Source organism: Cucurbita moschata, unplaced genomic scaffold (assembly GCF_002738365.1).
Source record: "Cucurbita moschata cultivar Rifu unplaced genomic scaffold, Cmos_1.0 Cmo_Scf00103, whole genome shotgun sequence".
Taxonomy (NCBI): Eukaryota; Viridiplantae; Streptophyta; class Magnoliopsida; order Cucurbitales; family Cucurbitaceae; genus Cucurbita; species Cucurbita moschata.
Window position 1 is genome coordinate 374514 of NW_019268619.1, and position 25413 is coordinate 399926.

Sequence of the window (25413 nt, forward strand, 5' to 3'; positions counted from 1 at the left end):
AATTTCATATATAACCTTACTACGTCATACTATCTCTAGCATTAAAATTTATGTACAACATAGTTCATTTAATAGGTTATTTTAACGTTACTTGATTTCTGAGCAAAATGTTTGATTTAGGTCCTTAACTCACGGTTCTTAATTTATTTATTCCAAAATCTCTTAAGTATAACTTAATCCAAGGCTCATATTGAATTCCAAGTGATTCCCACATATTTCTTAAGAAAAGTTTAATTTGACTATTTGCCTTAATATTGGCGTTCTAAACCTACGTTCTTAAGCTTCTGGTATCCAAATTGTTTCAAATTTTTTTTGGTAGATCCATTTTTGAGTCTAGCTTATGGAACGGTAAACAATTTCTTGAGAGCTAGTCACAATTAGGTTTAATTTAAGAATAAACGAGAGAAATTAGGCTGACGTGGACAGTTCAATTAAACTAGCCACGTCATCATCTTCTTCCCCAAAACACGAGAAGAAGACACGTGACTGTCGCCAGGTCCGTCTAAAAAATCTCTCCCACAACTAAGATAGAGCGTTTCTTTCCTCAATTTTTTCATAAGACTTGAAAAAATTCTAGTAATATTTTTACCTTATTAGATTAGGTCAAACCTTATTTGAATTCTTGATGTGGAAAAAAAAAGTCAAGTCATGTAAAGAAGAGCTAGGAGACTAAGAACTCACCTCATTGTGGACCATAGCCAAAGTTTAAGCTTCCAAAGTTCTCAGAGAGCTAGAGGACCAAGAACTCACCTCGTTGTAGACCATAGCCAAAGTTTAAGCTTCCAAAGTTCTCAGAAAACTTTATCCTTGTTAGAGAAAAACTCTTATAGGCGATCATTGGGATACCTTTTTTTCTCTCTTATTAGTTGAGGCATTCTAGACACTTTCAGGCATCTATTCCTCCCTGTTATCTTAGATTTGGATGCCCTTAATCTTATCTTCCCCTCAAGCTTAAGAAATAGATTTGGATGCCCTTAATTTCATGATTCTTCTTCTCGGCATACATATTTGTTAATTTGGGACGAGAGGATGGTAGAGAAGGAATTTGGGGTACCCCAAATTCCTTTGAATTTTACCCATTTTTTAAAAACTCAAATTTCCTGCTCTTCTGAGCTTGTTAGTCTTTGTGGTCTTCACGATGTTAAACGAACACAACTCTTCACAATAGTATGATATTATTCACTTTGAGTATAAGCTATCATGGTTTTGCTCTGAGGTTCCCAAAAGGCCACATACCAATGGAGAGAATATTCTTTGTTTATAAATCCATGATCATTCCGTTTTTTTTTAAATATTGGTTGTTACAGTTCCGTGTCTTATTTGGAATCCAAATCTAAAATAAAAAACAAGACTGAAACCATTTTATTGTATGAGGTCGAGGTACTAGAAACATTAGGTTGTTCGCAACACAGAGTCTCCTTCAAACATTCGACCATCTTATTTATTTCGAAAAGTACAACAAAAGAAACTCAAAAGAATGAGAGTCAAATGGATAGAGGCGGTCTTCTTTTTTAACTAAGGTTGTCTATTATTTTGAAGTTCTATGGCAATGAACAATTCATCCGACAACATAAGGAGAGGAGCATATCTTGGGGTTCTGTCTTCCTTAAATGATGGGTTTCACATTCGCACATTGGGAGGAAATAGGACCTTTTATTCCATTGTAAGTGAGGTCAATGTTGCTTACTTTTACATCGTCACATGGTAAGTGACGACTGCAAATAAGTTTGATTGCCAGCGGAGTTGCAGAACTTCCTCTAATGTTCTTGAAGCTCACTGTGCTAATCTTAATTTTTGAAGGAATCTGAAAATTAAAATGAATCAAAGGTTCGAGAATGCGATCAATACCTGCCGATTGCACTGATTCCACAGACAATACTCTTGGTGATATGAACCAAAAGACATCAATCCTACAATATACTTCAATGAAGATGTGAAGAAAAGGTTGTCAAAATTATCAAAAGATGTTTCAATTCATGCTACATTGAAGAAGAATAAAGTTTGATTGTTGTAAATTTTGGGTGGGTTATAATTTAGAGTTATTGTATTTTAAGACTTTTTATTTAATTTCGGTTACATTTACATAATGGCTAATTATAGTCATTAAGTATGAATGTTACAACTTTTAGAATGCCTTTAATAGTTTCATTTTGAGGCTTTATAAAGCCATGTATGTTGGATTTGTAAGCAGACTTGGAAAATATAGTAAAGAAGCATTTGTGCTCTTTTTTAGCCAATGGCTATGTTTATTTGCAACTCTATGTAGTTTAGGTTGCATGTAAAATCATTCAAGCTCGACATGATCAATCTTGCTTGTGGAGTGATTCGAATCTCAATCAAGTGTTCTTGTCTTGAGATATTTGATCACAAGAATCATTCAAGCTAGACATGATCGATCTTGCTTGTGGAGTGATTCGAATCTCAATCAAGTGTTCTTGCCTTGAGATATTCGATCAACAAGGTAATCCGAATCTTGCTCTCCTTGTAGTGATTCCTTATCATATCACTTGGTCTATTAGAATAGGGTTGCTAACATTGGCCATTATAATGTCCAAAAAGTGCATATTGGTGGCGGTGCCGCTAGCAGCAGAAGCTGGCCACGTTTTGATCCTGACACCATTAGTGGTGTTAACTAACGTGCAGTTCTTTACGGTGACACCTTCAACAGGTTCTTCGTTAGTGTATCTTCCAAGACTTCCGATGCTTATTCCATGTCCTGGCCTGCATGTCACGTTGGTGACTTCAATTAGTTTGCTTCCATCTCCAAGAGAAATGCAATCATCTCCATTTGCAATTTTGGACTTTGTTATTGTGATCTTATTTGATCGACCGATGTGTATTCCATCAGTGTTGGGATTGTTTTCTGGTGCAGCTATATTGATATTATGGAACGTGAGGTTGTTGCAGCCGAGGACATTGATATGGAAGTTCTTGTTATCAAGTGATGTTATTCCCTTAATGGTTGAATTGGTGATGAAGTTGAACCTCAAACTCTAAACATTTTGTATAATCAAATAATATTTTGTGAGGCTCGGTAATGAAGCTAAAAATTCGGACAAAACCCAATGAAATTGAAAACTCAAAAAAGTTTCACTTTTTACTTGATTGTTGAAATATTATCCTCTGAAAAATGAAGAACACTTACCAAATTATAAATGTCAGAACATTAGAGAAGACATGTTAGAGGCCCTTTAAAAAACAACAAGATGCATGAGATTGAGAAGGAAAGCTGAAGGCATATTACTTACAACGGGGAGTTGTGTTAGGCTATGGAGCCTGATGCTTATTTATAGCTTGGTCAACGGTTATATCCGGTAAAGCTATATTTGGTAAAACTATATATATTATTAAAGCTATATATGGTAAAGCTATATTCGGTAAAGCTATATATGGTAAATAACTATGTATAGTAGATGGCTAAATCTGGTAAAGCTATATATAGTAAACTAAATCATATATATATCTTGTCCGGTAGAGCTTTGAAGATGTACTTTTCTCTATAATTCTCTCTATACATACGTGAAGTCATCAATACAAAAAAATTCTTTTAGCTAGAGTTCTCCTTGCAATTTTCTCTATCCCATTCTTTGTGTTCATCTAGATCGAGCGTGTGCGTTGTTGTGCGATCCTAACAACTGGTATCAGAGCTAACGACTGGTATCGATCCCAACAAGTTGGGCACAATTTATGCGTTTATGGCAATCATTCCTTTTCCAAGCTGCCTTTCCTTGGCCATCAAAAACTCCTTCACCCGTTAATGTCAATCTATCAACACGGGCAAAAAGTGATCCAATTATCTCCCTGGACACTTTTTGGTGCCTGCAATGTTCCTCCAAGTTGAAAGTCAATTGGGCTATTACAAGGTCCTTCAAAATTCCCTTGCTTATTCTGGTGTTTCTTTCTTTCTCAGTGGTGGTATACAATCGGTTTAGGTAGTAAGGGGTATGGATCTTTCTTTATACAGGAGGGGAGCTCTTCTTTTTTCTATTCTTTCTTTCTTTCTGCCATATCTTTCATAGCGGATTGGTTACACCTACAAGCGAAATGGAAAGCGAGCCTTTCGTGGTTTCAAAATGCCGAATCTCGTCTCAATCATCATTTGTCAGGACTAATCATTCGGAGTCAGTTCCTTGGCTTGGACAGGCCATTTCATCCATGTCGCTATTCCTGCATCCCGGGGGAGAATAGATGTTTGTTCGAAGTTATCATTTCTTAGACGTATTGCCACATCCCCATTAGGACCACTTTAGCCCGATCAGTGTAATCCTTATGCTCAAAACAAACAAACCCCGATTCAAACAAATAATCATTGATTTGGTACTTCCGAAGGAGCAGGTACTGACATTCTAACCCTTCTTTCTCTGGGGATTGATTCTCCATACGCAAAGTTTCTGGCAGACTGATATGGCTCATGATCATTTAGCTTAGCTATTGCATTTATTTTTCTTGTTGCTGGTCACATGTAGAGATAGAACGAACTAACTTCGGGACAAAGTATAAAAGATCTTTTAGAAGCACATATTCTGGGGACAATTGATTGGGGCGTGGACATAAAGTTATGACACAATCAAGAATTAGCTTCATTTGCAATTAGGCCTTGCCTTGCTTTAGCCTCTGACGGGGTTCTTCCTCTCTCTCATTATCATTACCTTCCTTCCTTGGTAGCTCAACACATGTACTCTTTCTTTAGCTGCTTATGCATTCACAGCACAAGAAGACTCGACTACTCTACTCAAGCTGCGTTATATACCCATCACCAATACATAGCAGGATTCAGACAGACAGGAGCTTTTGCTCATGGAGCTATATTCTAGAGATTACAATCCCGAACAGAATGAAGATAATGTATTGTCAAGAATGTTAGACCATTAAAGAAAAGAAGCTAGAATATATATTCCATTGAAGTTGGGCCAGCTTTTTTCTAGGGGGGGGAGGTTCCATACTTTGGGGCTTTACCTTCATTCATAATGATGTCATGCTTGCTTTCGGTACTCCGGAGATACAAAGAAATCTTAATCAACACCCATATTTGCCCAATAGATTCAATCTTCTCATTGTGAAACTGAATATAGGTTCGATGTCCTTTTATCTGAAACAAGGGGCGTTCAATGCTGTTAAATAGTAATGATGCACTATTCTGAACAATGGGGCCTAGAGACTGATTGATTGATTCATCATGCTATTAGGGTTACATACAACTCCATGGATCTTAGTAAAAGGTGCTTTAGATGGACATGGTTCCAAATGAATGCCGGATAAAGAGGTGGTACTTGTTATATTTCGGGACGCCTTTGGCCGATTTCTGAAATAACATTGGTTACTTTAGATTGGCACTGGAAGCACATCATAGGCAGGGTCACGTTTCACAGTTTCTTTCATTCATATTCCTTCCACTTATTTGCTGGGATGGTTAAGAGATTCTCTATGGTTAAACTTTTCACAACTTCTCAATGGGATAATGATAATCCTTGTTGGTATGAATAGTTTATCAGTCCGGGGGCGCAGATGTTCTTATTTGGACATCTTGTTTGGGCTACTGGATTTATCTTCTTCAGCCAGTATGAAAGATGATAAGATAAGGAATCAACTACAAGGGGAATAAGATTCGGATTACCTTATCGATCGAATATCTCAAGGCAAGAATATTGTTTGAGATTCGAATCACTCCAGAAGCAAGTTCGTTCATGTCTAGCTTCAATGATTCTTGTTGATCAAATATCTCTAGACAAGAACACTTGATTGAGATTCGAATCACTCCACAAGCAAGATTGATCATGTCGAGCTTGATTGATTCTACATGCAACCTAAACTACATAGAGTTGCAAATAAAACTTAGCCATTGGTTAAAAAAGAGCATAAATGCTTCTTTTACTATATTTTCCAAGTCTCCTTACATATACAACAAACATGGCTTTATATAGCCTCAAAATGAAACTATTAAAGGCATTCCAAAAGTTGTAACATTCACACTTTATGGCCATAATTAGCCATTATGTAAATGTAACCGAAATTAAATAAAAAGTCTTAAAATACAATAACTCTAAATTACTCTAAATTATAACCCACCCAAAATTTACAACAATCAAACTTTATTCTTCTTCAATGTAGCATGAATTGAAACATCTTTTGATAATTTTGACAACCTTTTCTTCACATCTTCATTGAAGCATATTGTATGATTGATGTCTCTTGGTTCATATCATTCTCCACTTCTTCAAGAGATTCGTCCTCGAATCTATTTGTGAAACTTTGCTGCAAAAAATAAGTTATGGAAATACCAAGGACCTCACAACACTCTCTCACGAGTATACACTCAAGGAAATTTTAGGCCACTCTTTTTGCACTGAGTTGCACAAATGAAGCTCTCATTCTCACCTCTCAAAATTTTAAATAGAGCAAAGATTGAATTATGAACTCTGGGTCGATTAAAAACTAAAAAGATGAAAATAAATAAAAATCAAATTGAGAAGAAACGCAAAGGAAACATATATCCGATCTTGAGCCTGAAGCTCTGATACCAAATGATAAGGTGAGGAATCAACTACAAGGGGAATAAGATTCGGATTACCTTGTTGATCGAATATCTCAAGGCAAGAACATTGTTTGAGATTCGAAATCACTCCACAAGCAAGATCGATCATGTCTAGCTTGAATGATTCTTGTTGATCAAATATCTCAACGCAAGAACACTTGATTGAGATTCGAATCACTCCACAAGCAAGATCGATCATGTCTAGCTTGAATGATTCTTGTTGATCAAATATCTCAACGCAAGAACACTTGATTGAGATTCGAATCACTCCACAAGCAAGATTGATCATGTCGAGCTTGAATGATTCTACGTGTAACCTAAACTACATAGAATTGCAAAGAAACTTAGCCATTGGCTAAAGAAAAGCACAAATGCTTCTTTTAATATATTTTCCAAGTCTCCTTAATGGCTTTATATAGCCTCAAAATGAAACTATTAAAGGCATTCCGTAACATTCATGCTTCATGACCATAATTACCCATTATGTAGATGTAATCTATAAAGTAAATAGAAAGTCTTAAAATACAATAACTCTAAATTGTAACCCACTGATAAGATAAGGAATCAACTACAAGGGGAATAAGATTCGGATTACCTTGTTGATCGAATATCTCAAGGCAAGAACATTGTTTGAGATTCGAACCACTCCACAAGCAAGATCGATCATGTCTAGCTTGAATGATTCTTGTTGATCAAATATCTCAACGCAAGAACACTTGTTTGAGATTCGAATCACTCCACAAGCAAGATTGATCATGTCGAGCTTGAATGATTCTATATGCAATCTAAACTACATAGAATTGCAAAGAAAATTAGCCATTGGCTAAAGAAAAGCACAAATACTTCTTTTACTATATTTTCCCAGTCTCCCTCACAAATACAACAAACATGGCTTTATATAGCCTCAAAATGAAACTATTAAAGGCATTCCAAAAGTTGTAACATTCACACTTTATGGCCATAATTAGCCATTATGTAAATGTAACCGAAATTAAATAAAAAGTCTTAAAATACAATAACTCTAAATTACTCTAAATTATAACCCACCCAAAATTTACAACAATCAAACTTTATTCTTCTTCAATGTAGCATGAATTGAAACATCTTTTGATTATTTTGATAACCTTTTCTCCACATCTTCATTGAAGCATATTGTATGATTGATGTCTCTTGGTTCATATCAATGCGTTACATATATCTGATATGTTTAACCGCATTTTTGTTTTATTTACGAATTAAACAAAAAGAGAGAATCTAAAATATTTAAATAAGATTTAAATATCTTAATCAATTATGTGTCGGAATGGATTGGGATTGGCTTTTAAATTAATATTAAATATTAATTAAATAGTTTAATTAATCATTTAATGTTACTTTAATTTGAAATTCATTATTCAAATAAGAAAGTCAAAATGTTGACTTCATTTAATGAAAAAATCCATGTTAGTGGAATTTTGAGGTGTCAAAATTTGGTTTAACCAAACTTGCATGCTTGCCAAATAAACCCACAAGTTTGAGTGGAATTTTGAGTGTCAAAATTTGGTTAACTCAAACATGCATGCTTGCCACACAATCCCAAATATTTGAGTTAAATTTTAAGTGTTAAAGTTTGGCGATCTCAAATTTGCATGAACATGCAAATATGACTCTTTAAATAGAGTGATCATGGTGCATGAAAGATCTTCTTCTTCTTGGTGAAAAACCTTGAGAAAAACCTCTCACAAACACTCTCTTATCATATACAAAATTCCTCCCAAGTTTAGCCACTCACCGGATTCCACAATCCTGTTCTAAGGCCGGAGGATAGTGGAGAAGACACTAGGGTGGGTTCGAAACCGGTTCGTGAGGAAAAAAGAGTTTGAACTACAAAAGGTTAGTATTTAAACTCATTAAGTTTTAATACTTGTGAACATGCTAATTATTTACTATAATTGATGTTCTAAAAGTGCCTAAGATCCAAATTGCTTCCGCATTTGTTATATTAACACCAACATGCATAACAAAGTTAAATATTTTAGTTATCAATTTATGTTTGGAGGAAGCGAGGGAGATGGATCCATAACTTCTTTTAGTTTCATCCCAACTTGATTCCTAATTTTCAATTTGTATTAGATACATAAAAAGTTCCAAATCTAAAACCAAATATCATTGTCTCTCACTAGTTTCAAAGAATATACATAAAAAAAATATAAGAAAGCAAAGGCAGCATGAGTACGATCAAATCGAGTTTCTTGGTTGCTACAATTTTGATGTTACTATTGTTATCTCTTACCGTCGATGCTCAATTTAGTGTCGATGTTGTTTGTCCTTTTACAAGATATGGTAACATAGTGTCTGGTGCTGACATCAGGAAGGTAAATATACAATATGAACATCACTATTATAACTGGTTGAATTGATCAATTGTTTGCTATAATTTTTGTAACTTGAGAAATGTAGACTTTAGCAAATGCATGGAAGGATGCATGCACGTCCAATCGTTCTAGTGCAATTTTTATTCCGAGAGGGATATTTAAAGTAAAGCAAGGGAATTTTGAAGGACCTTGTAATAGCCCAATTGACTTTCAACTTGGAGGAACATTGCAGGCACCAAAAAGTGTCCAGGGAGATAATTGGATCACTTTTGCCCGTGTTGATAGATTGACATTATCAGGTGAAGGAGTTTTTCATAGCCAAGGAAAAGCAGCTTGGAAAAGGAATGATTGCCACAAACGCATAAATAGTGCCCAACTCCCCGTTGTAGGTAATATGCCTTCAGCTTTCCTTCTCAATCTCATGCATCTCGTTGTTTTTTTAAAGGGCCTCTTACATGTCTTCTCTAATGTTCTGACATTTATAATTTGGTAAGTGTTCTTCATTTTTTAGAGGATAATCTTTCAACAATCAAGTGAAAAGTGAATCTCTTTTTAGTTTTCAATTTCATTGGGTTCTGTCCAAATTTTTAGCTTCATTACCGAGCCTCACAAAATATTATTTGATTATACAAAATGTTTAGAGTTTGAGGTTCAACTTTATCACCAATTCAACCGTTAAGGGAATAACATCACTTGATAGCAAGAACTTCCATATCAACGTCCTCGGCTGCAACAACCTCACGTTCCATAATATAAATATAGCTGCACCAGAAAACAGTCCCAACACTGATGGAATACACATCGGTCGATCAAATAAGATCACAATCACAAAGTCCAAAATTGCAACTGGAGATGATGCATTTCTCTTGGAGATGAAAGTAAAGTAATTGAAGTCACCAACGTGACATGCGGGCCAAGACATGGAATAAGCATCAGAAGTCTTGGAAGATACACTAACGAAGAACCTGTTGAAGGTGTCACCGTAAAGAACTGCACGTTAGTTAACACCACTAATGGTGTCAGGATCAAAACGTGGCCAGCTTCTACTGCTAGCGGCACCGCCACCAATATGCACTTTTTGGACATTATAATGCTCAATATTAGCAACCCTATTCTAATAGACCAAGAGTATTGTCCGTGCAATCGGCAGGTATTGATCGCATTCTCGAACCTTTGATTCATTTTTTCACTATAACTTCACAAATAAACCAATTGTCGTCTCATTTTAATTTTCAGATTCCTTCAAAAATTAAGATTAGCACAGTGAGCTTCAAGAAGATTAGAGGAAGTTCTGCAACTCCGCTGGCAATCAAACTTATTTGCAGCCATCACTTACTATGTGACGATGTAAAAGTAAGCAACATTGACCTCACTTACAATGGAATAAAAGGTCCTATTTCCTCCCAATGCGCGGATGTGAAACCCATCATTTCAGGAAGACGGAACCCCAAGATATGCTCCTCTCCTTATGTTGTCCGATGAATTGTTCATTGCCATAGAACTTCAAAATAAGAGACAACCTTAATTAAAAAAGAAGACTGCCTCTATCCATTTGGCTCTCATTCTTTTGAGTTTCTTTTGTTGTACTTTTAGAAATAAATAAGATGGTCGAATGTTTGAAGGAGACTTTGTGTTGCGAACAACCTAATGTTTCTAGTACCTCGACCTCATACAATAAAATGGTTTCAGTCTTGTTTTTCATTTTAGATTTGGATTCCAAAAATTTGAGTGGAATTTTGAGTGTCAAAATTTGGTGATCTCAAATTTGCATGAACATGCAAACATAACTCTATAAATAGAGTGATCATGGTACATGGAAGGTCTTCCTTGGTGAAAAACCTTGAGAAAAACCTGTCACCAACACTCTATTCATATATACAAAATCCCTCCCAAGTTTAGTCACTCACCGGATTCCACAATCCCGTTCTAAGGCCGGACGATAGTGGAGAAGACACTAATGGTGGTTCGAAACCGGTTCGTGAGGAAAAAGGAATTTGAACTACAAAAGGTTAGTATTCAAACTCATTCCGTTTTAATACTTATGAACATGCTAGTTATTTACTATAATTGATGTTCTAAAAGTGCCTAAGATCCAAATTGCTTCCGCATGTGTTATGTTAACACCATCAATTTAAACGTTGTGAATATTAATGATGATTGCACTTTCGATCCCAATTTAGTTTCTCATTCTTAACATTGTATCAAAGCACCGATCTTGGTGTTCTTAAATATCATTATTTCTTTATGGCGGAATCAGTTCAAATCCAGCTTCAAAATTTCGGATGTTGACATAACACATCTTTATTATAATCATCACTCTGATCAGCCAGGATATTCACTTGTTCCAATCAATTTAAATGAAACAAATTACCAATCCTGGTGTAAATCAGTTATGCATCCTCTTATTGCCAAAAAGAAAATTGGCTTCATTGATGGCACTATTGAAGAACCGTCTCAAGATGAAAATTCAATCGAATTTGAACTCTAGAATCAGTACAACAATATGATATTATCTTGGTTAACTCATTCAGTTGAAGTAGATATCACTGATGAAATTATTCACGCCACGACAGCTCATCAAGTGTGGGTTGATCTTCACGATCAATTCTCACAAAAGAATGCTCCAGCAATTTTTTAGATACAAAAGTCGATGACAATGATGTCACAGGGAACCATGGCACTCTCAGCATATTTCACCAAGGTCAAAGCACTCTGGGATGAATTGGAAGCGTACCGCATGTTGAACACAAATCTCTATGGGAAACACTCGCACTCTTTATTAAGACCAATCGAGAAGAGAATGCAAGACACTTTGTAGAATACTAATACTTTATAATGCTTGGGATTTCTTGGGATGAAAAAATAGGTAGGGTCGAGGGGTATTTGTACTATACCCTACGCAATCTAGACCTAACAAATGTAAATCTTTTTTCGTAAAATATCGACATCTCTTTCCTAAAATATCTAGTATCTTTTCTAAAATCTCTACTAAAATAAATACACAATGGGTTTGTACAATTATTGGGCTTGACTCTATTGGGCCAGTGATGATATTTTAACACTCCCCCTCAGCACTAGTCCTCAATCGCGGTACCATGTTAAGCTGACAGAGAAAACTCTCATGTTTGCCCATATTCAGCTCTTTTGTAAACAAGTCTGCCACTTGGTCATCTGTCTTGATCTGCTACATCTCGATTTCTTCCTTTAGGACCTTCTCCCTAATGAAATGGTACTGCACCTCCACATGCTTTGATCTCGCAATTTTTTGCTAGGCGAATCGCAGATTGGTTGTCGTAAAGAAGTGATATTGGATACTCAATTTTTTGGTGCAAATCTTCCATCAAGAGTTTCAGCCATGTACTTTCCTGAACTGCTCCAGCGCTGCTCTATACTTTGCTTCTGTAGTTGACAATGATACTGTTGGTTGTCTCTTGCTAAACAAAGAAATTGTTCCCGAAACAAACTTGAACACATACGTAGTGGTTGACCTCCGAGTATCCTGGTCTCATGCATAGTCAGCATCACATTATCCAACTAGCTTGCAGTCTTTGTTTCTTTTGTACAAAAGACCATAGTCGATTGTACCTTTGACATATCTCAAGATCCATCGAGTTGCATCCAAATGAGGCTTCTTTGGACTTTGCATGTACCGACTCATAACCCCAACTGCAGAAGAAATATCAGGCCGAGTTAAAGTTAGGTAGAGTGCATTTTAAGCACTCTACATAGAACACCAATTAAACTGCTGTTTATCTTATAAATAGACACCCTTTGAAGCACTCTACAAACGACCACCTACATTTCACCATCTTAAAGTTTTTTGTTGTAAGTGTTATGCAACTGTAGTACACACCCTAAGCAAAAATTTGAACCTCGGGCAATTCCTCGTGTTTTTGTCGGATATCCTTGTGGTCACAAAGGTTGCAAGTTGCATGACATGCAATCTAAATTTTTTCTTATCAATCGTGATGTTAAATTTGGTGACGCTGATTTTCCTTTTTCATCAGCTTCAGAAACTTTGACATTAGCTCCTTCAACTCCCATTTTACCACTTCATGATTCATCCTACTCAAACATCCATTCTAGTCCTCCCCCACTTTCTATTCCTTCTCCCACTACTTCGTCGTCCACTCCACCTTCTATTCCTTCTCCAGATTCACCCACTAATTCAAATCTTATCCCACCTGATACATCAGTTCCACTCAGAAGTTTTACTCGTATAAAACGGCCTCCAGCTTGTTCTAATGATAATAAATGTCTTTTGGAGCCAATCATTTAACCTCTAGCTCAAGTCCCAAAACTGTCACCAGGTATCCCCTTCATGATTACTTTTCATTCTCTCGTTTTTCTCCTACTCAACGAGCTTTTCTAACCCTTATTACAGCCCAGACGGTCCTTACATATGATGACCAGATAAAAGCCTCGTTAGACTCGGTGAAGAACCCGAACGACCATAACATAAAATTAATTTTCATATTATAGTTTTACTTTTTTTTAATTCAAAATTTTAGAGTGCAATAACCCAGAATGAGTTTCAATAATATATTTTTCAATTTAAAAAATAACAATTATCAATCACGATTCTATTTTTATTATAAAATATTTTACAACAGTAAAAAAAATAAAAAATAAAAGAATTAATTAATAATAACTAGTCCCTTCCCACCCCCAAACTCGCATAACTACTGCCCTAAAATACTCGACGACCTCCGTCTCACATAACCATATATTACAAAAAGAATAAAAGAAAGAAAGAACTAGAAATACAAACAAATGGGTTAGTTTATTTATTTATTTTTGAGTTATTAGGGATCAACTGTTATCTTCCATTACACTCATTTCAACTATAAATAGTGAAACAAATCAAGCACAAATGTGTTCATACTCATCTCTTTTTCTCTCCCATTTCAACCGCATGAGTTTATTCTCAACACTTGCAGTTTCTCTCTTAATTTCATTGTTCTTTGCTAACCAAGTGACTACCATCCAAGGATCATTCCTCCAAAACCCAAATATTATGGTCAAGATAACAAATGCTCTAAAATCTAAAAATCAGCTCGCTGTTCACTGCAAATCTGGCAATGATAACTTGGGAGTCCACAAGCTTTAGCGAGCTACGACTTCAGTTTTCGTCCAAATTTATGGGGCACGACATTGTTTTACTGTTCCTTCCAATGGCCTAGCTCGTTTCATTACTTCAGTGTCTACATAGATAAGAGAGATAGAGATAATTGTGAAAGTATTCTTTGTTCGTGGCATATGACTGAGGAAAATGTCTGTATGTTCAACTATAAAACCGATAATTATGATATTTGCTACAACTGGTCAGGCAAAAAATCCATCTATCCATAAATTTGAAAGTTTGATTTTAATATTGAAATAAATAAATATTTTTGATATGTTGTTTATGTGGGATTTTTTTTTTTTTTTAAGCTTGACATGATTAGTAGGAGTGAAATATAAACGTTGTTAATTATCTATGGACATAAATTATAATATGAAAATTTGTTAACTTATTTTGGTCATGATTGATAATCAAAGCAACTATATCAGATGGGACATTGCATTAGAAGGATTTTGACGTAGGGTAAAAGTAAGGTAGAGCCTTAGGCTTAGTCAATTTATGCATGAACCAAGAAAACCATATTGGTTGATAGCTCTTCGAGTTCTGAGATACATCAAAGGTACTCCTGGTCAAGAACTTGTACTACCATCTGAAAACAACTTAAGATTACAAGCATATTGCGATTCAGACTGGGCGGTTGTCGAACTTCCAGACAATCAATTTCTTGGTTATGCATTGTCCAGATCATCAGCAGAAGCCGAGTATCGAGCGATGGCAAATACTTGTTTAGAGTTAACTTGGGTAAGATACATTCTTCAAGACTTGAAAGTTCCACTGTCCGAACCAGCATTATTGTATTGTGATAATCAAGCAGCATTACACATAGCAGCCAATCCAGTTTTTCATGAACGTACGAAACACATAGAAATAGATTGTCATATAGTTCGAGAAAAATTACAAGCTGGACTCATCAAACCATGTTATGTTTCGACTAAAATGCAATTTGTAGATATTTTCACTAAAACTTTGGGAAGACGTCGGTTCAATTTTTTGAAAGACAAGTTAGGTGTGATTGACAGACGCTCTCCAACTTGAGGGGGAGTATTAAGATGTAACATTAGGAGAATGTATTATAATAATTAGTGTTGAAATATATCTTATATATTCTTAATCAGTTAATATTTTTTTCTTTTATGATTTGATTAGTAGTATATTTTATTCGACTCTCAGTTAGTTTATATTTTCCTTTAATTTTAGGTATTAGTTGGTAGCTTGTATCTTATTTAAACCTTGTGAATATTAATGAAGATTGCACTTTCGATCCCAATTCTATTTCTCATTCTTAACATAACTCCAACTCAAAAAAAGAACTAAGGGGCCTAAGTACTTACAAAAGAAACAAGAACAAGAATAGATAGAGTGTTGCGGTATCCTATTTAAACATTGTGAATATTAATGAAAATTGCACTTTCGATCCCAGTTCTATTTCTCATTCTTAAATAACTCCAAGTCAAAAACGGAACTAAAGGACCTAAGTACTTACAAAAGAAACAAGAACAAGAATAGATAGAGTGCGGTATCCTAGCATATCAAGGACACGATTAAGAGCCTACAAGTAGGCTACTTGCTGAGTCTTGTACTCCTTCCTTATTTTGCATTTTTTTTTCACGTAATAAGGAGCTAGTCGAGGTTGGGAGCGGACTCTGGAGCAGGTGTCATAGACAAGCCTCACCCATCGTCTTCAACCCATTTGTTTTGAAATATTTTATGTTTTTGTCCTTATTTTGTGTTTTAACTATTGTGTTGTGTCTTAATTACTCATGTATGAACACTATTTTGTTTTAAGTAATGTTATGTTTTAAATACTGTTTGTTATATTTCGTTAAAGTTTACTCACCTTTTTGGAGTATCGAGTCAGCTCGGTCCTTACATATGATGACCAGATAAAAGCCTCGTTGGACTAGGCCATGAAACACTATGAAAATTAGACTCGGTGAAGAACCCGAACGACCATAACATAAAATTAGTTTTCATATTATAGTTTTACTTTTTTTTAATTCAAAATTTTAGAGAGCAATAACCCAGAATGAGTTTCAATAGTATATTTTTCAATTTAAAAAATAACAATTTTCAATCACGATTCTATTTTTATTATAAAATATTTTACAATAGTAAAAGAAAAATAAAACATAAAAGAATTAATTAATAATAACTAATCCCTTCCCACCCCAAACTCGCATAACTACGGCCCTAAAATACTCGACCAACTCTTTCTCACAAAACCATATGTTACAAAAATAATAAAAGAATGAAAGAACTAGAAATACAAACAAATGAGTTAGTTTATTTATTTATTTTTGGGTCATCTTCCATTACTCTTTTTCAACTATAAAGAGTGAAACAAATCAAGCACAAATGTGTTCATACCCATCTCTTTTTCTCTCCCATTTCAACCGCATGAGTTTATTTTCAACACTTGCACTTTCTCTCTTAATTTCATTGTTCTTTGCTAACCAAGTGACTACCATCCAAGGATCATTCCTCCAAAACCCAAATATTATGGTCAAGATAACAAATGCTCTAAAATCTAAAAATCAGCTCGCTGTTCACTGCAAATCTGGCAATGATGACTTGGGAGTCCACAAGCTGACACCTTGGGCCAGCTACGACTTCAGTTTTCGTCCAAATTTATGGGGCACGACATTGTTTTACTGTTCCTTCCAATGGCCTAGCTCGTTTCATTACTTCAATGTCTACATAGATAAGAGAGATAGAGATAATTGTGAAAGTATTCTTTGTTCGTGGCATATGACTGAGGAAAATGTCTGTATGTTCAACTATAAAACCGATAATTATGATATTTGCTACAACTGGTCAGGCAAAAAATCCATCTATCCATAAATTTGAAAGTTTGATTTTAATGTTGAAATAAATAAATATTTTTGATATGTTGTTTATGTGGGAATTTTTTTTTTTTTTTTATTTTTTTTTTTAAGCTTGAGATGATGAGTAGGAGTGAAATATAAACGTTGTTAATTATCTATGGACATAAATTATAATATGAAAATTTGTTAACTTATTTTGGTCATGATTGATAATCAAAGCAACTATATCAGATGGGACATTGCATTAGAAGGATTTTGACATAGGGTAAAGGTAAGGTAGAGCCTTAGGCTTTGCCTAGAGTAGAGGCAAGTCGGTTAGAGTCGTTACATGTATGATTGAACGAAGTTTAGTTTCTATATAAGTCATGTTCGGTTAGTTACGAACCCTGTCTAAAGTCTAATGAAGCGATAAAGTCAGGCAAAAAAAAAGATTTTTCATGAGTGTGTCAAAATCGTGACGTTGTATGGTTGAAAATGTACGACTGTGACAGTATTCGAAAATGCTAACACAATGTACAGGGAGGTCCATCGAATCAAGTTCACAACCAATTGTTATTAGAAGACAGTCACGAGGGAGTAGTCCCATTTATTTATGTTCCCAACTTTGAGAGAAATTAATAGAAAATGTCGAGTTTATATAAGGAAATGATAATACAAATATATGATATAAAAGGCACTTTACATTACGTCATAAGGTAATAATATATACATTTTCCTCGCGAAATGACATATTAGAGGAGGGAAATACGGACTTACCCTAAGAAGGCATTTCGCAACTCGATCGTAGATGGTAAAATAACAATTTAAAGGTTCATTATTTTTTTAAACAAATTGAGAACGAGGAGTTTCCAAAATTTCTAATCCATTTTGGATTAGAAAGAACAATAAACGGGGTTTCAAATAGTTATCAAATTGTTCTGTCATTTAATAAAAGAAAGCAAGAACTATTTCAAATGAACCTTATGTAGTTGATCCAGATCTCTTGGTGGTGGTTTGGTTTAAGGTTTTGTTTACGATGCTTATGAATCAAATAATTATGTTTGGTGTAGTGTGGAAAATGTTATAAGAAAGAGAGGACCAAATCATCTTAGAATCATGTATTCATGATACGTAGATGTACGACATAGAGACTAGTAAAGAGTTGACCAATTCATCTTGGGATCATGCATAAAAATGTGATTGATAAATACGATTTGGGGAGCCACGTGATGAAATATGATGTAACACCCAAAAAAATAAAGGAAATTTGCTCCAATAAGAACCGGCGCCCCATGTAAGATCCAAAGGATTCAAGGACTTGAAACTAAGAGGATCAAGCAAACAAGGACAAGAGTCTTAAGCAAGTCATTTCTACAGGGTTAGAAGTAATTTTAAGAATTTAAGGCGGTTGGACAAAGATGGGAAAGGAAAAAGTGGGTGAAAAGGGCAAAAAGGTCATTTATTCAATTATCGAGGATCTTTCTCGATTTTTAATTTCTTATCTAGAAGGAATTTTAAGATGGTCGAGAAGAGAAAAATGACCAGCAACATCAAGGGATTAAGGATTTTAAGAAAAATTATGGATGTTTCGAGAAAAATAATAATAAAATATTTCAAATGTGACAAATTACCAAAAATACCCCTAAAGTTCCACTTAATTACAAAACTGTAATTAAAGAAAATATGCAACCAGATTTGGTTCCAGAACCGTCCAGCAGAAGAAAATCAATCGGATATTCACTTCCAATCGTTGGATTGAGCTGCTATTTTGATACGTTTAACAAGACTCAAGGTTGTGTAGATCCAATGGTTAAGTTGAAAGCCAATGTCAGTAGCACCTTCATCGTTTTAGATACTTCCACTTAAATTTTAGATAAATAAAAAACGAGAAAGTTCACCACAATTCTAGAACAATCAATGGCAGTGCAAGCTTGATCTATAAACCAGAAGTTATGGGCAATGTTTCAAGACAAGAATCGAGTGATGATTCCTAAAATTCGAATTTGAAGCTTTTAGATTATGGATTTTTCTTTCTCAAATTTCTTCTAAATTCGAGGGTTGTGGTTAATCACTTTCCATCCTACCAACTCCTACACATTCCATATGGGATTTTCAACGAGTTTCGTGAAGGAATTGGGCAACGAAAAGCTCTAGAATCGGCTGTCCCGAAAAAAGATGAGAAACATGTTTTCCGGCAAACTTTGGAAGGTTATAACTCAAGCCACAGACCACGCTATGAAATTGGCCCATACTTCTTCCTTAAAACTTCATCTAAACATTTTGTGAAGAAATTTATCCCATTAGAGGTGTATATAGAGCTAACAAAGGCAAAACATGAGGAGTATGATAAGGAAAAATCGTGATTTTTCTAGCAACTAATGAAGAAAATGAAGTCCAAAGTCAAAGGTCAAACTTTGACCAATAAAAGTCATAGGTAGCCATATGTTGACCTTTCTACACTTTTTGATTGATTTGGACCCCTTTCAGGCCAATTCTCATGAATTTCTTTATGGTTACTGAAACTAGACTCAAAGAGGAATCTAGTAAAGATAATTCGGAATAATTCAGAAATCGAAAGCTCAAAAGAATTGGAAGTCCCGAACACAGATGATGAGGTAAGTAGCCACCTCGGACTTTTCTTAAAAAATACTTGTTGGGAGGGGTATTTGTACTATACTCTACGCAATCTAGACCTAACAAATGTAAATCTTTTTCCTAAAATATCGAGATCTCTTTCCTAAAATATCTAGTATCTTTCCTAAAACCTCTACTAAAATACATATACGATGGGCTCGTACAATTATTGGGCTTGACTCTATTGGGCCAGTGATGATATTTTAACACTCCCACTCAGCACTAGTCCTCAATCGCGGTACCATGTTAAGCAGACAGAGAAAACTCTCATGTTTGCCCGTATTCGGCTCTTTTGTAAACAAGTCTGCCACTTGGTCATCTGTCTTGATCTGCTACATCTCGATTTCTTCCTTTAGAACCTTCTCTCTAATGAAATGGTACTGCACCTCCACGTTCTTTGATCTCGCAATTTTCTGCTAGGCGAATCGCAGATTGGTTTTCGCAATGAAGTGATATTGGATACTCAATTTTTTGGTGCAAATCTTCCATCAAGAGTTTCAGCCATGTACTTTCTTGAATTGCTCCAGCCGCTGCTCTATACTTTTCTTCTGTAGTTGATAATGATACTGTTGGTTGTCTCTTGCTACACCAAGAAATTGTTTCCGAACAAAACTTGAACACATACCTAGTGGTTGACCTCCGAGTATCCTGGTCTCATGCATAGTCAGCATCACATTATCCAACTAGCTTGCAGTCTTTGTTTCTTTTGTACAAAAGACCATAGTCGATTGTACCTTTGACATATCTCAAGATCCGTCGAGTTGCATCCAAATGAGGCTTCTTTGGACTTTGCATGTACCGACTCATAACCCCAACCGCAGAAGAAATATCAGGCCGAGTTAAAGTTAGGTAGAGTGCATTTTAAGCACTCTACATAGAACACCATTTTAACTACTGTGTATCTTATAAATAGACACCCTTTGAAGCACTCTACAAACGACCACCTACATTTCACCATCTTAAAGTTTTTGGTTGTAAGTGTTATACAACTGTAGTACACACCCTAAGCAAAAATTTGAACCTCGGGCAATTCCCCGTGTTTTTGTAGGATATCCTTGTGGTCACAAAGGTTGCAAGTTGTATGACATGCAATCTAAAATTTTTCTTATCAGTCGTGATGTTAAATTTTGTGACGCTGATTTTCCTTTTTCATCAGCTTCAGAAACTTTGACATTAGCTCCTTCAACTCCCATTTTACCACTTCATGATTCATCCTACTCAAACATCCATTCTAGTCCTCCCCCACCTTCTATTCCTTCTCCAAATACTTCGTCGTCTCGTCCACCTTCTATTCCTTCTCTAGATTCACCCACTAATTCTAATCTTATCCCACCTGATGCATCAGTTCCACTCCGACTTTTTACTCGTACAAAACGGCCTCCAGCTTGTTATAATGATAATGAGATGTCTTCTAGAGCCAATCATTTAAGCTCTAGCTCAAGTCCCAACACTGTCACCAGGTATCTTCTTCATGATTACTTTTCATTCTCTCGTTTTTCTCCTACTCAACGAGCTTTTCTAACTCTTATTACAGCCCAGACAGAACCTAAAACCTATTATGAGGCAGTTGGCGACCCATTATGGCAGCAGGCTATGAATGATGAAATTGGAGCCTTGGAACGTAATCATACTCGGTCTCAAAGGAATTCAACATCTCAAGACTAGTTTATTCGAGAAATTCCTTATCAAAGGTTTAGGTTATTTGAAATATTTTCTAGGCATTGAATTTTCTAGGTCTAGAAAATAAATTTTTATCTCAAAAAGGAAGTATGCTCTAGACATTTTTCAAGATACAGGTCTTACAGGAGCACGTCCAGAACGATTTCCTATGGAACAAAATCTGAAACTTTCTTTAATAGAAGGGGAGAAGTTGAATGATCCAAGTAAATACAGACGATTGATTGGCAGATTAATATATTTATCCGTTGCTAGGCCTGACATAGTGTATTCAGTTCGTGTGCTTAGTCAATTTATGCATGAACCAAGAAAACCACATTGGGAGACAGCTCTTCGAGTTATAAGATACATCAAAGGTACTCTTGGTCAAGAACTTGTACTACCATCTGAAAATCACTTAAGATTACAAGCATATTGCGATTTAGACTGGGGCGGTTGTCGAACTTCCAGACGATAAATTTCTTGGTTCTGCATTTTCCTCGAAAATTCAATTATATCTTGGAAGTCTAAAAAACAAACCAATGTGTCCAAATCATCAGCAGAAGCCGAGTGTCGAGCGATGGCAAATACTTGTTTAGAGTTAACTCGGTTAAGATATGTTCTTCAAGACTTGAAAGTTCCATTGTCCGAACCAGCATTATTGTATTGTGATAATCAAGCAGCATTACACATAGCAGCCAATCCAATTTTTCATGAACGTACGAAACACATAGAAATAGATTGTCATATAGTTCGAGAAAAATTACAAGCTGGAATCATCAAACCATGTTTTGTTTCGACTAAAATGCAATTTATAGATATTTTCACTAAAAATTTGGGAAGACGTCAGTTCGATTTTTTGAATGACAAGTTGTGTGTGATTGATAGACACTCTCCAACTTGAGGGGGAGTATTAAGATATTATTATAATAATTAGTGTTGGAAGCGACAGCCTTATAACCTATGCTCAAGGCTTCATACATTTCAAACGACGTAATCTAAACATGCATCCATGGCTTTTTACATTCAAAACAATGTAGTCTGAAAAACCAACATCCAAAGCTTATTACGTTCCAAGTGATGTAGTTTAAAGTCATGATTATGTTGTATTGTGGGATGTCTAGGGGTTCTTTGATTCTAAGTTTGAGGACCTTGGTTCTTCATTCATGGTACGTCAAGTTAGGCTGGGTTGCATAAATTTTTTGGACCAATCCAAAAGTTTGGGTTGCTTAGACCCAATCCAACCCATTAATTTTCACAACCCAACTGGGTTGGGTTGTTAAAAAATATTTTATTCTTTTTATTCGTCTACAATTTATAATTGTTCGAAATAATCTTAGATAAAAGATATTAAATGTTAAAAAACAAACACAAGTCCATGTATGGTCACTAAAAAAAATAAAATTTTCATCGACAACAAGTGAGAATTGTAATGTCCTTAACATAGTTCAACATTATCAAAAAACTATGCGTTTTCTGAACAATTAGTTACTATAAAAATAAAGAAACCACAAGGATAGAAACAATTAGCTTGAAGGAAGTATGCATTGTTGGGTTTTATGTCTTAAAACTCATAGTTGGTAAACAAAAAACATATTCTCTTTTCAATAAAGTTATTATTGTTGTTTATTCAGTAAAGATTGTTAATGAATAAAGTGAACTTTACGATCATTAATCTAAATCCAATAAACTAAGAACACTCTGGCTATAGTATGATTACTTGAACTATATGTAGAGATAAGTCTGAGTACCTTATTCTGGGGACACTATAGATGCAGCCCACTTTTGTACATGATATAAACAATGTGATCACTAAATTGTACATATGGAGACATGTGAGTGGGGGAATCCTATGCAATGAGTATTGCATAAGATCGGTCCATGAAGAAAACCACTCTCACTTTATAATGTGGTTTACTGTTGAGACTGATTTTCTTTTCATTCGATAACCTAGGTAACTCGGTTTAAATCCTGAGCTAACCATGAACTCCTGTTTATTCGGAATTATCCTTAGATTTGCATGGGTGAGAGTGGCTCTAGTTCGCCGACTCAATAGGCTTCCTATTTCAGGGGTAAGACTGGGTGAATGGCTGGGGATGTGGGGTGCAAGATGGAATTCGCTCCTACCCACTTTTAGGGATAGAAGAGAGGTAGTTCCCTTAAGCACTGACTCCAGGTCTTGAACAAGGGGCCCCACCCTCTCATTAGCCTGAGAGGGATTCGGTTCACTGGTTGGACCACAAACCAATTGTTCATTAGAGAATTAGTGAGACATAAGGAACAAGAAGTAACTTTAGGGGTACAACGGTAAATTGACCCAGCTCTAGTTACGACCAACATGTGAAGGATCGACTTATTAATCATGGTTATATCAAATGGACAGAAATATATCTATAGTGAGGGGAGTGCAACTACTAGGCTATAGTGGAGTGTCCTAGTAGTTAACGAATGTTGGTTAACAAGGTTAATGAGTTTAGCCGGTTAATCTTGGATCGTTGGAGCCCATGATCTGTAGGTCCATTAGGTCCCTCTGCTAGCTCATATCGAACTAAACCATAGAACAGTGTGACGAGTGAGTTCGAAGTGTTCGAATTCAAATTAGGGAATATGCGTTACATATATACGATATGTTTAACCGCATTTTTGTTTTATTTACGAATTAAACAAAAAGAGAGAATCTGAGATATTTAAATAAGATTTAAATATCTTAATCAATTATGTGTCGGAATTGATTGGGATTGGCATTCGAGTTAATATTAAATAGTTTAATTAATCATTTAATGTTACTTTAATTTGGAATTCATTATTCAAATTAATTGTTGAATTAAAATGAAGAAAGTCAAAATGTTGACTTCATTTAATGGAAAAATCCATGTTAGTGGAAGTTTTAGGTGTCAAAATTTGGTTTAACCAAACTTGCATGCATGTCAAATGAACCCCACAAGTTTGAGTAGAATTTTGAGTGTCAAAATTTGGTTAACTCAAACATGCATGCTTGCAACATAATCCCAAACATTTGAATTGAATTTTAAGTGTCAAAATTTGGTGATCTCAAATTTGCATGAACATGCAAATATGACTCTTTAAATAGAGTGATCATGGTACATGGAAGGTCTTCTTCTTCTTGGTGAAAAACCTTGACAAAAACCTCTCACAAACACTCTCTTCACATATACAAAATCCCTCCCAAGTTTAGTCACTCACCGGATTCCACAATCCCGTTCTAAGGCCGGAGGATAGTGGAGAAGACACTAGGGTGGGTTTGAAAACGGTTCGTGAGGAAAAAGAAGTTTGAACTACAAAATGTTAGTATTTAAACTCATTAAGTTTTAATACTCATGAACATGCTAGTTATTTACTATAATTGATGTTCTAAAAGTGCCTAAGATCCAAATTGCTTCCGCATGTGTTATATTATTGCATGGAATGGATGATTATATAATTGTTATATAAAGCATGTTAGATGCATGTTATAGGTTATTTTCAACGTCATAAAACGAGATAGACGTTAAAATCTATAATAAAGATAAGTGCATGCTCACTTAGGGTTAAGAACCGAGCACGATCAATTTTAATAGTTGAAATAGGTCGATGTCTTACAAAATTGTGGTTACAAGAAAGCTCACCTGGCACGATCTTGTCTAAGGCTGGAGGTACTTAAGCTGACGGTTTACAGAACACCTACTACTTGGAGATCGGACGAGTACTTGAGCTTAGTTAGCCCAGTTTTATGAGCATGCTTAAGTGAGGTAAGATTTAGAAAAATCATCTAGACTTAAGTTATATTTAATTAGCCGGAATATGCTTAAGTAATGAGTATACCTAACCATCTAAAATACTTAGTGGGAGGAAAAAGATGTATAAGATACATCGTTTTCTTTTCACGCTCTCTGTAAAATTCACACAGTGAGATTCATGCTCGGCCTCGTGTCGCCCTGGGAACGTCCTCCATTCGGAAGGTATTTGCATGAGTCAATAACAAGGTGAATAGAGAAAGTATTTATAGTAAGTGGGAGAAGGAAGTATATCAAATACGTCCTATGGTCTCCACCACTAGGTTGCACCGTGAGATTCCCATGTTCCACCTGCATGTTGCCCTAGAGCAACTACCCATACGGAGGGTCATAACATGCGAGTCGAAACAACGCAAAATCCAGAAATGGATAGGATTTCTTAGGTTCGTTCCAAACTTTGGCTTTTTCATTCGATAGCATTGTTGGGACTGATCTATGAGGTCTGAAAATGGTGAGTCACACTTACGAATAAATACTAAGAGTTGGTATATTCTTGACCAAAACAGCGATAGCT

The 25413-nt window shown here is 35.5% G+C and overlaps 1 protein-coding gene across 1 annotated transcript; it reads right to left on the reverse strand.

Annotated features, from left to right (window-relative positions):
• Positions 1–1606: 1606 nt before the first annotated feature.
• On the reverse strand, positions 1607–12820 carry LOC111439725 (exopolygalacturonase-like). Its single transcript, XM_023077266.1, has 4 exons — positions 12759–12820; positions 2508–2991; positions 1849–1878; positions 1607–1804 (listed from the first exon to the last, which is right to left on the reverse strand). The coding sequence occupies exons 1-4, from the start codon at positions 12818–12820 to the stop codon at positions 1607–1609; spliced, it is 774 nt and encodes a 257-aa protein (XP_022933034.1).
• Between the last annotated feature and the right edge of the window lie 12593 nt (positions 12821–25413).